At 43.7% G+C, this 13,975-nt stretch overlaps 2 protein-coding genes across 2 annotated transcripts; both read left to right on the top strand.

Annotated features, from left to right (window-relative positions):
• Nucleotides 1-3,722: 3,722 nt before the first annotated feature.
• On the top strand, nt 3,723-4,940 carry LOC114928259 (uncharacterized). Its single transcript, XM_029299342.2, has one exon. The coding sequence runs from the start codon at nt 3,723-3,725 to the stop codon at nt 4,938-4,940; it is 1,218 nt and encodes a 405-aa protein (XP_029155175.2).
• Nucleotides 4,941-5,435: 495 nt separating this feature from the next.
• On the top strand, nt 5,436-6,084 carry LOC146722440 (uncharacterized). The gene is made up of 2 exons (XM_085484774.1): nt 5,436-5,924; nt 5,995-6,084. Exons 1-2 carry the CDS (start codon nt 5,436-5,438, stop codon nt 6,082-6,084), a joined length of 579 nt encoding a protein of 192 aa, XP_085340900.1.
• Nucleotides 6,085-13,975: the final 7,891 nt, after the last annotated feature.

Below are 13,975 nucleotides of genomic sequence, written 5' to 3'. Positions count from 1 at the left end.
TCAAGGAAAAGCCAGTCTTTGACGATCGCATCGTCAAGATTGAGACTCACACATACAACCCGTTTGCCAACACAACATTCGGTTACAGCGACGAGATAAGAATATCCATACAACAACAGAACTTGTATACGTTGCTATTAACTACTTGTATAAACTCATAAGTCTCGAATCAGCGGACGTGCGCATGATGATGGTCGAATCGACGTTACGTCGTATGCTCGAGCTCAATTCATGCATCGAAATAATGTTTGATCGATTGACGAGACTCATTGCAACGGTCGATATCAAGTATACACAATTCTTTAATATTGTATCCACTGTAGCGGATGCTAGAGAATTGCCGAATGCGATACGCGCTAGCGACGCCTTCAACAAGCACCAACTCGTCGATTGCGAGCTAGTAGCTTTAGTCTTTAGTTCTTAATATGTAATAAAACTTTATATATGATTATGTATTAAATATAAGACGAATAAATACTTATATGTATATATCATGGTGTACTTTATTTGCACGCCACTTGTTACATACTTTGCAAAAAAAAATTATCGTGTCAAGGACATTGTCGCAGCAGCGGCAGCGAGAAAAAATTGATATTTTTATCTTACGAGGTTAGAGATAAGACGGGCCGCATCTATGCTTGGATCCGGCGGCAGCGAGAGAAAATCGATAATTGTATCGCGAGGCGCACGCGACGGTTTCATTAAGAAACAGAGAGTTTTTAAAGGGCCCCTCACGAAAATTCCTCGTTTATTTTCCAAAAATTCGCGCATTCCGACGGGGATCCCCGCCCCCCAAACCCCCAAAAAAAAAAAAAGGGCACCCAAAAATCTTATTAAACTGCGAAACGTAACTTTCCCTCGCCTCCAATTCCGGGGGTTTCCGTGAACGTACCCCCCTGGTTTTTCCCAAACCCAAAAACATTTTTTTATATCAGTGTTTCGACCTTTGCAAAAAAAAAACCCCGTGGGAAACGATTCGAGTTCTCCGCCAAAAAACCGGGGTTTTGTATCAATTTTTCAGCGGGGAAGAAAACTTTTGTGAAGGGGGCCCACGGAAGGCCCGCGAACTTTGCAAACATTGTTAAAAAAAAAAAAGCACCACTTCCCTTTGCTTTTAAACAAATCCGTAAAGCAAGGGATGCCGTCGAAAATCCGGGGTTTTCCCCGGACTTCCGTCGAGCGATTTTCGATTTTTTATCGCCCGTCGAAAACGCACCCTCTTACAAAAGGGGGTTTTGTCACCGCGGGCCCCCCCGATTTCCTCCCCAAACTGCCCGCTTTTCGCCCCACTCGCCAAAAAGGGACGGTAGTTACGGTTCGCCCCTTGTTTGTCAAGGTTCCGGGGGGTCGGGGCTTATAACCGAATCGATCGCCCAAATGCTTACGCTTACCGGCGTTAAGAAAAGTTTTTTCGGATTGCGGGCATGGGGGGGATAAACAATCCGGTCGAACCAGGAAAATACCTCATCGTAACTCCTGGGGGTTCGGCGATAAAACCGGGGGGTATCGACGACCGTTTCTGGGTTTCCAGGCTTTAACGAAATACACGCCAAATCGATTCAATTCCGCGGGGTCGCGGGGTCGCATATTTCCGGATTGCGTTTAGCCGAAAGGAGATCTTATGAGGCGCGAAATTTGATTTTACGTATTTCCCCCCGGCGCCGACCTGTTTTGGCCCCCCCAATTTTTTTTTTTTTTTTTTAAAAGTAGGGGGAAAATTTTCATGGATACCCCCCCCTCGGGGGTAGAGAAACGGGGTGGGGGGTTTTGTGGGGGCTTCTTGTTCCCCTTGGCCGATTCCCAATGGATCGGTCAGGGGGCCCCAAAGACATACCTCACAAAAACCCCCCCACGGATACCTTAAAGGGCCTTTGTGGGGTACGGCCAGGATGCTTTGGTTAATTTCCCCTTGGGCCCACGGGCCCCCTCCCCCCGCCTAATTTCCCCCTTTGGGAAAAGTGCCGTTAAAGGGGCCCCCCCCGCGAAAATTTCAAATTTGGGCGGGGGGGGCCGCGGTTTGCGATGCAGGGCGGGGGGTTTCAAAAACCCCCCGTCCCCCCTCCCAAAGATTTTGGGGGGGGGTTTACGGCTGAGTTTTCCCCCCCCGACCGCCACCCCCCCCCCCCAGAGCGGTGCCCCCCCCCCCCAAAAAGAATGAGGGGTCGGATTCCCCCTGGGGGGCCCCCAGGGGCTCTTTCGGGAAAAAAGAGAAAAACCCCCCCGTGGACGACGTTTTCCCCCCCGGTTTTTTTGGGTCCCGGTAAGAGGGGCCCCCCCGTCACGTTCCGTCATGAGGGGTGGTCCAGGCCCCCCGGGGCGAACGGGCGTGCCCACCCGCCAGGGGCCGTGGCCCCCCCCCCTCGGTTCCCCCCGTCACGGTTCCCCCCAAATCCTTTGGGGGTTTTGGGTTTTGGGCCCCGGGGCCCAGGGGGGGGGGGTTTTTGTTTGGAGGGCCCCGGGGCCGGGGCCCACTCCGCCTAGGCGAGGCGGGGGCGCCCGCGCCCCCGAACCCCCGAAAGGTCTTCGGGGGGGGCCCTGGGGCCTAAAGGGTCCCCCCCCCCGGGGGACCTCATCCCGCTCATGGTTAGGCGGGGGATAGTTAGGCGGACCCCCCCCGGGCCCCCGCTACCCGGGTGAGGGAAACTCACCCGGGGGGGGGAAAAAAAAGGGGGCCCCCCCCTGTTTCTCCGAATACCCTCCCTCCTCCCAAAGGGGGGCCCCCCCACGATTCCCCCCGCCAAAAAAAGAGCGAGCTCGCCCCACGGCGAGAAAAGAGGGGGGCCCCCCCCCACGTTTACTTCCCCAAAATCTTCCCGGGGGGCGGCCACCCCCCCCCCCCCCCCCCACCCCGATCCCCGCCACCACAAGCGAGCGAACTCGCCGATGGCGGAAAAGGTGGGGGCCCGTCCCATTCTCCGGGTTATCTCTCCATCCTCCTCCTCACCCGAGAGGGTGCTCTCGCAGAAGGAGGAGAACGCCTGCCCACTTCTTCTCTCGCTACCATCTCTTTGACTACTGTTGGTAGCGAGAAGCCCCCCGCCCCCTATTGGCCGCCTCAAGCTTCCTCCTTTTTTTCGACCAGCCACTCCAGGAAGTGTGTGGCCAGCGGTGTCTCTTCCGCAGCAGTCGGCAGTGGTGGCACCGTGCCGTGCGCTCCTTCCTTATGCGACACAGGTACTCCCCCGAAACAGCCGTGTCCGGTGAGCACCTGTGTCATCCGATAGGATACACCCCCCTTGGCACTGCCTAGCCATTGTTCCAGGCAAGGCCGTATGGCCTAATCCTCCTCGACGGTGTTCGAAAAGAATCCGTTAACGAGCCCACGGCTCAAAAAACTACTTTGGGTGTATCCTCTCCGGACCCGTCACTCCCATCCTCACCAATCCGCGCTCATCCGTGCAGGTGCACCACGGAACCATCCTCGACTCTCTCGATTTTAGTCTCCGTAGATTTTGGGAAGTCGAGGACATTCCTCTCTCCTCTCATCCAAACCCCGAAGATCTCGAGTGTGAGGAACATTTTTCGTCCACTCATTACCGCACGCCTCAAGGGCGCTACGTAGTTCGGTTGCCCTTTAAAGGTCACACCGCAATGTCATTAGGCGAATCGCGCGCCGTCGCCTTCGCCAGCCTTCAACGTCTCGAACGGCGTTTCCTTCGCCAGCCGGATACGGCTTCCGCCTATCGCGATTTCCTTACCGAATATCGTCAACTCGGCCCCATATGACCATCGCGCCACCCGATAATCACCGGGAGGATGTCTCCCACCGCTATTATATCCCGCATCACGCTGTCGTACGAGACAGCAGTGCGACAACGCGCTTACGCGTTGTTTTCAACGCGTCGTGCCGAACCTCGGACGAAACGTCCCTAAACGACCACTTGCTGGTCGGGCCTAAGCTCCAGCTCAATCCCGTCACAGTGCTAATGCGATGGCGTCAACATCGCTATGTCTACACTGCCGACATCGCAAAGATGTATCGACAGATACTAGTCGATCAACGCAATGTTGACTACCAGAGGATTCTGTGGCGCGAGTCTCCGGAACAACCAGTCGATGAGTATCAATTACTCACCGTTACCTACGGCACCGCCTCCGCTCCTTACCTCGCTCTCCGTGTGGTGCGACAGTTAGCGCAAGACGAAGGCGCCTCGTTCCCGCTCGCGGTACCGGTCTTCCTGTCGCAACTTTACGTCGACGACAGCGTGTTCGGCGCCGATGATAAAATTCTCGCGCGCCAGACTCGCGATCAACTTGTCGCTTTATTATCAAAGGGCGGTTTTCGCTTGAGAAAGTGGGTGAGCAATTGCGAGGATCTTCTGTCGGATATTGATCCGTCCGATCACGGCCTGGCCTGTTCGAAAGATCTACACGACGATGAGCGACTGAACGTGCTAGGTCTCACGTGGGACCCGGGTCGCGATATCTTTCAAGTTAAAGTTTCTCTCCCGGTACATGTCTCGAAAACGAAACGCGAGATCTTATCGACCATCGCAAGATTGTTTGATCCGCTTGGTTGGATCACCCCCATCGTGATTACCGCGAAAATCTTCCTGCAAACCTTGTGGCAACTAAAATGCGATTGGGACGACGACATTCTCGTTGATTACGCAACCGCCTGGGAACGGTATCATTCTAAATTATCGTGCCTTCACCAACTCGAAATCGCGCGCTGGACGCGATCCGGCTCTCATACCTTGAAAGCTGAGTTACACAGCTTCTCAAACGCCTCTACGAAAGCCTACGCGGCGGTAGTCTACCTCCGTAACATTCACATCGACGGATCGATCGATGTTTGCTTGCTCGCCGCGAAGTCAAAGGTCGCCCCCTTCAAAACACTAAGCGTTCCGCGTCTTGAGCTGGCCGCTGCACATCTCTCGCGTCTCGTGCAGTTCGTTCGAACGACGCTTCAACTGCCGAACATCGAGGCATATTGTTAGACGGATTCCACAATAACGCTCGCCTGGCTAAGTAAATCGCCGTCCTGCTGGCGAACGTTCGTAGCAAATCGCGTCGCGTCCATTTAAACAATCTTACCAGACATCCCTGTGGCTACTCACGATAACGCAGCCGATGCCGCGTCCCGTGGGATTGCTCCGGACGAGCTAGCTTAACACCCGTTATGGTGGCACGGACCCCCGTTACTGTCCCTCCCTCCGACCTCTTGGCCGAACGGCCACCTCGTTCAAGATGAGATCACACCCAACGATCTTTTGGAAAAGCGAAACGTACACGTCGCGGACTCTCAGGGTCCTCCGGAACTATGGGATCTCGCGTTTCGCTTCTCATCCTGGCCGAAATTGCTTCGCGTGACCTCGTATCTCATTCGATTCGGGAATCTCGCGCGACCGCGAAACCAATCATTCGAACTCAGTTCGCGGGTCGACAAAATCGCTGCAGCCAAAGTGTACTGGCTCCGATGTATACAGGCAGCTATGTTCCCCGCCGAATTAGCCTGTCTCGCTGCGGAGCGATCCGTGTCCAAATCCAGTCCACTTGCATCTCTCAATCCTTCGCTGAGCGCCGACGGACTCATCCGCGTCCGCGGACGTCTACGTCACGCTCACCTGCCAGATTCGACGAAGTATCCGATCGTCCTTCGGTCGCATCCCCTCCTTTCTCTCATCATCGATCATCACCATCATCGCATGCTACACGGCAGTTCACAACTGACTCTTGCATCCTTACGATCCGAATTCTGGATTCTCCGTACTTGCGTCCGCGCCGTTCTTCATAAATGCGTGCGATGTGTCCGCGAGGCTGCGACCATTCCAAACGAACTCATGGAAGATCTTCCGTCGGCTCGCGTAAACCGCGCGGCGCGACCTTTTTCACACACGGGAGTCGACTATGCTGGTCCCATTCTGTTGCGAAGTGCACCCGGGCGCGGACATAAATCGCATAAAGCGTACATCGCCCTGTTCGTATGTTTCACGACTAAGACTATCCATCTTGAAATCGTGACCGATTACACTTCCGCAACCTTTATCGCAGCGTATCATCGGTTTGTGTCAAGACGAGGTCTTCCACAAAGGATGTATTGCGATAATGGCACAACTTTTCAAGGAGCCGATCGCGAATTAGCCAATGCCCATCGTCGCGCCCTCCGCAATCCGACTTTTATTGAGGCGACCGCTTGCGAAAAAACATCGTGGCATTTCCTCCCCCCTGCCGCCCCACATTTCGGCGGTCTCTGGGAGGCCGGTGTGCGTAGCGTCAAAACGCATCTCAAACGATGTATAAGGTGCGCACACCCTCACGTACGAGGAAATGAACACCCTCCTCTGTAGGATCGAATCGTGTCTAAATTCTCGACCGCTATCCGCCGTCTCCGAAAATCTGGAGGACTACCGCGTCCTGACTCCTGGGCATTTTTTAATCGGCGCCCCGCTAGTGGCATCTCCCGAACTCAGCGTTCTCGACCTGCACGAAAATCGACTGTCGCGCTGGCAGATTACGCAGCGCATCACCGAAGGTTTTTGGAGATCTTGGCGCAACGATTACCTGCTCACCTTCCAACAACGCTCGAAATGGCGAATTGTGCGAAAATTAGCGCGCGTCGGACAATTAGTTCTCTTACGAAATCCGCAAGCTCCTCCGAGTTATTGGGAGCTCGGCCGAATTGCGTGTCATCCCGGCGCCAACGGCTTGACGAGAGTCGTCACCGTCTGAACGAGCCGCGCCGAATATAAGCGCCCTATCATAAAAATTTGTTATCTCCCTGTTGACATCAATCAAGAGATGTCAATGACTTCCGGCACGGTGGGCGGAGACGATAAGTAAAGCGAGCACTTGCTCTCATTATTTTTTTTTTCTCTTTTTGTTTGTTAATTTGTCTAAAATTAATTTGTTACTTTTTTATGTATGTTTGTCGTTCGTCGCCTTATAATCACGATAAAACCGTTAAACTCGATTAAGTTGATTTCTGTCAATTTGTTGTCAATATTATCGGCGTTGACGCAAGCCGAAGCGAACTTCTTGTTTATTACCATTCGCTCATTTTGAATATACATTCGAAGCGGGCGGTATGTTTCGGAATCGATTTCGCGATAATTGCTCGCCTCGACTTTCGTATTGTTTGCGCGCGCGAGTACACAGCTCATCGATGAAAAATATTACAAAACATGTTATTGTCTGCGCTCTTATTTTCGGAAATTCTCCCACTTTTCTCGGAGACCGGCAGGTTCGAGCGATCCGATGCCCGTTTCCGAGATGAGTCAGCGCTCTGCCGTCTAAACGACAACAGGCCAGGCAAATTATATTGAAAATCCATCGCTTTGTATTCTTCGGAAAGCGCACAGTCTTCTCCTGCACAAATTGTATATCTCCGCACGACGGCGTAGAATCCAATCTTGTTGAGAGAAGGACGAACAACAATTAAAAGGAGCATTCGACACCGACGAAGACTTCGTTATTACATCCAATCATTCCTTGCCCACCGATCGTTCAGAAAACGATTATCAGCCGAAACAATAATTATATAAAAAAAATACAAAAAATATAAAAATATAAATATAAAAATGAAAAATAAAAAATAAATCTTAATTATAAAATGGGTGATTGCGGGGACGAGGGTTGCGGCGGTGACGGCGGCGGCGGCGACGGCGGTGGTGGGATGATGTCGGCTGAGACTAAAGCTGAGGCCTTACTGGAACGTCGGACGGGTCTGTAAGCAGAACAATTATTAATTTATAAATATAATACAGTATTATATTTAAAAAATTTCTCTTAATTATTATTACCGTTCCAGTCTTCGCCTTCAAGTTCCCGGAGAATCGGGCCCCCAATCGTACGGCTCTGGTAGATCAAACAGTTCCACTAGGCCGAACTCGTTTGCCCATACATCCGGGTAATGGCCCTCCAGGTGTCGCGCCCCCTGGACGTCGCCCCACAGCACGTCCAGCTCCTCCCGCCTCCTTGCCCTTTGCCACCTGACCCACTGTTTGTCAGTGGGCTCCCACCACTCCCTACGTCCCTGCCTCTCCTCCTCCTCCTCAATAACCGGTACCCTCGGCACCACCGGTTCCCTATTCAGGATGAGGGCTTGGATCATCTGAAATTAATATTAAATATATAAATTAAATATATAAAAATATAAAAATATTACATTTATTTAAAATACTATACTTACTATTTCGGGGTCGATACCGTGCAAATATCCTCCCGTCATTTTTTTATTTTGGTCTTGCTGTTGCTTCTGCTGTTGCTGCTTCTGAAGCTGCTCGTAACTTTATGATGCCCATTGCAAATAGGCATCTCTCGTAAGCCTTTACCCCCACTCAAAAACTTTTCACAGAGGGCTATATCATCAGGCGCTATCTATTTCTAAAGCAGCCGCGCTCGATTATTAGCGCTTATTTATACCCCCGTGTGTCTACGCGTTCGAGAGATACGGCGGCTGCTAGAGAGGCCCACGTGGAGAGGCACGAAAGAGAGAGAGGTGCAAAGGAGAGAGAGCCGGTGGGTCGCATCCATGCTTGGATCCGGCAGCTGCGAGAGAAGCCCACGTGGAGAGGCGCAAAGGAGAGAGAGCCGGCGGCGAGAGAAGCCCACGCGACAAGAGAAGAGATGATAATGCAGAAGAGAGACTATAAAAATTTATTTTTTTAAAAGAAATATATTAAAAATTTTATTTTTATTTTTATTATTATTTTTATATTATTTTTATTTTGCTAGTGGGGTGTCGCAAGGGATGGGAAAACGAAATGGTTTAATTGTACAATATTTTATACATAATATATAATTTATTATAAATGTGTGTGTGTGTGTGTGTGTGTGTGTAAATACAGTGTGTCCGGTAACTAACGGACCAACGATTACAAATGGATTCTTTGGTCAATTTGGAAACGATTTTTCCTCAGCGAAAATGTCAAAAAAAGTCATCATTTTTTACAACTTTCCAATATTTGTCATTATGTATCTTTATAACTAAGCCTCAAATTAAAATTTTATTATAATAAACTCTACCTGAAATTAACTAAAGAATGTAATTATGTTAGACTTTTAACTCCAAAACGTTTAGTTTTCAAAAGACCCATTTTTTTCAATCGCTTATAACTCGAAAATTATTGACTTCTTAACATTTTTGCTAAGGAAAAATTGTCTCCAAAATGGCCAAAGAAACCGCCCTTAATCATTAGTCCGTTAGTTGCCGGACACCCTGTATAAAAATTAAAAATTATAAAATTTATAATAAAAAAGTATAAACGATATATATAAAAAATATATAAAAGTATAAAAGATATATTAATTATATACAATTATATAAAATGTATTAAAATTTATAAAATAAAAATATATATAATAAAAATATAAAATATAAAAAGTACAAAAGATATATAAATTATATAAAACTATATATAAAACGATATACAAGATATATAACAATATATAATAACTATATAAAAAAGATCGTCGGAGGTAGGAGAGAAAAAAAGAGACGGCGGCCCGGATACATGCCTGGATTCGGCGGCGGCGGCGACGGCAAGAGAGCCGGCGACTCGGGATCCACGCATGGATTCAGCGGCAAAAGAGGCTCACGCGGCGGACTGTGCCTCGGCACCTGCACACAGAAATATAATATATTATTGTACTATTTTATCTTATTTTTGACATATTATATATAAATATATATATATATATATATAGGATATTTAAATAGGATGTCCCATTTTATATAACTTGTAATTTTATAAAAATAATTATATATACACATTGTTATATATATACACATATATATACACATTGTTATATATATATATATATATATATATATATATATGTGCAGAGGTAGTTTTCGGGACATTGTGTGCGACACAATGGCAGTTTCCAGGACTTTTGTTGCTTTTCAGGACTGTCCTGAAAAAAATTATGTATCTAATGGCAGTTTTCAGGGCGTCCCGAAAACTGTCTTTGGACATATAAAGGAACTGTCTTCAAATGTACCTTTTAATATATATTGTTTATATATATAAATTTATTTGTATAATGGTACATTTCAGGACATATTAAGAGAATATAGAAATTAATATGTACTAATGAATATATATATAAAATACAATATATATATTTCAAAGAATGATTTCTAATAAAGATTCTAGTTAATATAAGCTTTATATATTGATTCCTATTTAATATACTTTAAAAATACATAAATTAATTTGTATACTGGTTCTTTTCAGGACATATTAAGAAAATATAGAAATTAATATGTACTAATGTATATATATATAAAATACAATATATATATTTCAAAGAATGATTTCTAATAAAGATTCTAATAAATTTAAGCTTTATATATTATTTCTTATTTAATATACTTTAAAAATACATAAATTAATTTGTATAATGGTTCTTTTCAGGACATGTTAACAAATTTACGAAATTAATATGTTGTATCGATGCATATATATCATGAATCACAATATATATTTTCAAGAAAGGATCTCTAGTAACGATGTAGTAAATTTATAAGCTTTACAATTAATTTTTTATTTAATATAAAAGTACAAAAATTTATATTTGTGTAATGGTTCTTTTCAGGACATGTTAACAAAATTATGAAATTAATTCGTTATCGATGCGTATATATATCGTGAATATCACAATATATATTTTCAAGAAAGAATTTCTACAGGGTTTGTCCGGAAAGTAATGCGTCGCATTTTTTTAAAAAAGAATTTATTGATCGCATAGGTAAAACAACTTAAAATTGTTCGAAGTATGACCCTTCTGCGTCAATACATTTTTGCCAACGCGATTTCCATGCGTCATAAGATTTCTGGAACTCCTTGACTGGGATGCTGTTCAGGGAGGCCGTCGAAGTAGCTTGTACGTTGTCAACCGACTCGAGCTGTTGTCCTTTGAGCTCCCTTTTCAGCCGAGGAAATAAAAAAAAGTCCGCCGGAAATTGGGATTATCTGCACAGAGTTGCTTGAGTTCTTCACAAACTTCCACTCGGTGTTGCTTTTGCGCATCGGTCAACACTCTGGGCACAAGTTTTGCGCAAATCTTCCGCATGGCCAAGTCTTCCGATACAATCTCGTGAACAATCGTTTTCGGCAAGTTCAATAATTCCGACATTAAGCGAACATTCATTCGACGGTCTGAATTCAATAATTGGCGCACACGAGTCACATTGTCGTCCGTTCGTGATGTTGACGGGCGTCCTGCGCGGGCCTCGTCGGCGACCTCCTTCCGACCTTCTCTAAACATCTTGTGCCATCTGTTTGACTGCGATTTGGAAAGGCAATCGTCCCCGAAAACTTTCTTGAGCATTTCAAAAGTTTCCAGCGGCGTCTTGTCCAGCTTCACGCAAAACTTTATCGCATAGCGTTGCTCTATCGTTCTCTCCATCACAAGTTCGACGCGACCACTAAGCAGAGGTTCACAGAATAAGCCGTCCTAACCCTCCAAGCGCATGGAAACAATTGAGCGACCTACCGTTGGAAAGCTAAGGGTACCCCCCTTCCTCCCCAACCGGTCCCATCGCTCTGCGATGTATAGTCGCGTCACAAAAAAATGCGACGCATTACTTTCCGGACAAACCCTGTATTAACAATTCTGATAAATACAAGTTATATATATATATATATATATATATATATATATATGTCAGTCTACTATTTTGACGACAGCAAAAAAGAATAAAAATTTTATTGTATTGTATACATAAAAGTACATTGACACTCTGATGTATACATTATTTGTGATTTGTGGTAAAATGCACTGGTACATATGTATAAGCAATTAAGTGTAGATCGGTTAGTACAGCGACAGTACAAAATTAAGTATAGTACATTTATACCCTAGCTATTTTGACGACACCATATGTTCAAAAAACGATTATTATGACACTCCAAAAGTAAATAAAGAAATTCTTCTTTTAAATAGCCATTATCATTCATCGAATATGCAAACAATCAAGATATAATAATTCAGGTTTCTCTGAACAGTTTCATAAACAGTCAAGAAATAATGCTTGCAAACATTTATTCATATGGTAGTTACACGATAGTTATTGCAGAATTGCTATTGCAGAGAAACACCATCAATTCTTTCTAGCAAATATTTCACTTATTTCACAATGCTCTGACATATGTGAGATTTAATTTTCAAAATAGTACAGTACAACATTGTTTATATATATTCTTAATTGTTTTTGTTTACAGGCAGCATACAAGAAACATCGATATGCAATATTATAAAAATATATTTTAATCTACATTATTTTAACATCATATTTTAAGATATGCATTATGTGAGATGGTACATACATACATACAATGTAAGCAATTTGTGTAAGCAATTAGGAATTCATCATTAAGAAGGTGAAAGAGGACGAAAGAGGGTGAAAGAGGACAAAAGAGAGTGAAAGAGGGTGAGAAAGAATGAAAGAGGGTTAGAGAGGACGAAAGAGAGTGAAAGAAAACGAAAGAGGGTGAGAGAGAATGAAAGAGGGTGAAAGAAGACGAAACAGGGTGAAAGAGGGTGAAAGACATATTATATATATATAATCCTGATGACGTCAGCGGACGCGGACAGAGAAGAAGAAGACGACGTTACTTCATTTTTCATAAAAAACGTCACTTTTTGACCGCTTGTATCTCCAGAACGGCTTGACCGATTTTATTTCTGCTTCTCTTCTTGGCTCAAATTATCTTTGGCAATGCCGCCTTTCAGGTTATATTACGTGCAATTTAAAATTTTTTATATTTTAGTAGTTCTACCCCCCCAAAAGATGGACTTTGATGGTGCAGGATAAGAGACTTGTAGTGTCTTTTTTAAGGTCTTTTAGGGTTTGAACATGGCCGGAGCAACTACCGCGTTCTCCTGAAAAGAAAGAAAGAGAGAGAGAGAGAGAGAGAGAGAGAGAAAATATAATTATGATATTTAAAATAAAATCGTAGTTAAGATAAAGATTTCTGATAGAAGAGATATTAGATGAAAACGATACATCTAATGCAATTTACTTCTCTGCGCTTGTGGTATTTATGAAATGTGTATCACAAGATATTACTAGTTGTTCAAGTATAATATATGTAATCCTTTTATAAAAAAATTATATAAATTATTTAAAATCACTATATTTTACTTACAAAACTATCTGTCATTGCTATATAGAATTAATTTTAATATTTTTTCAATTAAAAGACAGGAATATAAGTAAACATTTGAGGACATTTGAGATACAAAATATTGTGGAGCTCTTAAGGGAAACCGGGAGGGCCCTCTTTTGTGTAATATTCCAAGAAATTAATCTTGAAAAATTACGAAAATTTCAATGCAACAGGACTCAGTTTTATATATATTATTAGATCAATGCAAACTAATAATGTTACAGAAGTTGTAATTGTATAAAAATATTGTTTTTTAAAAGTTAATCAAAAAAAGCATAATTGTCCGTTTTAGGACAATTATTTAAATAATTAGTATCAAAATTAATTTTACTGATTTATTTTTTTTTACAATTGATGAATATAAATGTTATGTAAAAGTAGAAGGATAAAACATTAAATATGTAGATAGTAGGAATTGTAAAAAGATATTTCTATGTATAGTCTCAAAAAGTATTCTTATATATTTGTTTAAAGCAATTTGAAATATATTTAGTAAAATAATAATTGAACAATGAACGTATAGCATATACATGTATATTATATATATAAAAACACAAACCTAATAGATATATGTATAATAGTATGTTGCAATTGTAATCATGAATACATATTATCAATAAAAGAATTAAAAATAAAACTTTACAAGTATTGCATCCTATACATATAATATTAAATTCTATGAAGAACTCAACATAAAAAAACTTTGTCGCTTTGCTTCTTTTTTAATTCTCGCAATGTAATTAACTGTTAGCTTAACGTGTTATAAATAAATTTCAAATATTGCCACTTGTAATCATGATATACATATTATCCATAAAATTATATAAAAACTACACAAGTACTGCTATCTACATATA

Source organism: Nylanderia fulva, unplaced genomic scaffold (genome assembly GCF_048542155.1).
Source record: "Nylanderia fulva isolate GAGA-0341 unplaced genomic scaffold, ASM4854215v1 Scaffold313, whole genome shotgun sequence".
NCBI lineage: Eukaryota > Metazoa > Arthropoda > Insecta > Hymenoptera > Formicidae > Nylanderia > Nylanderia fulva.
This window is presented reverse-complemented; position numbering and strand designations above follow the sequence as displayed.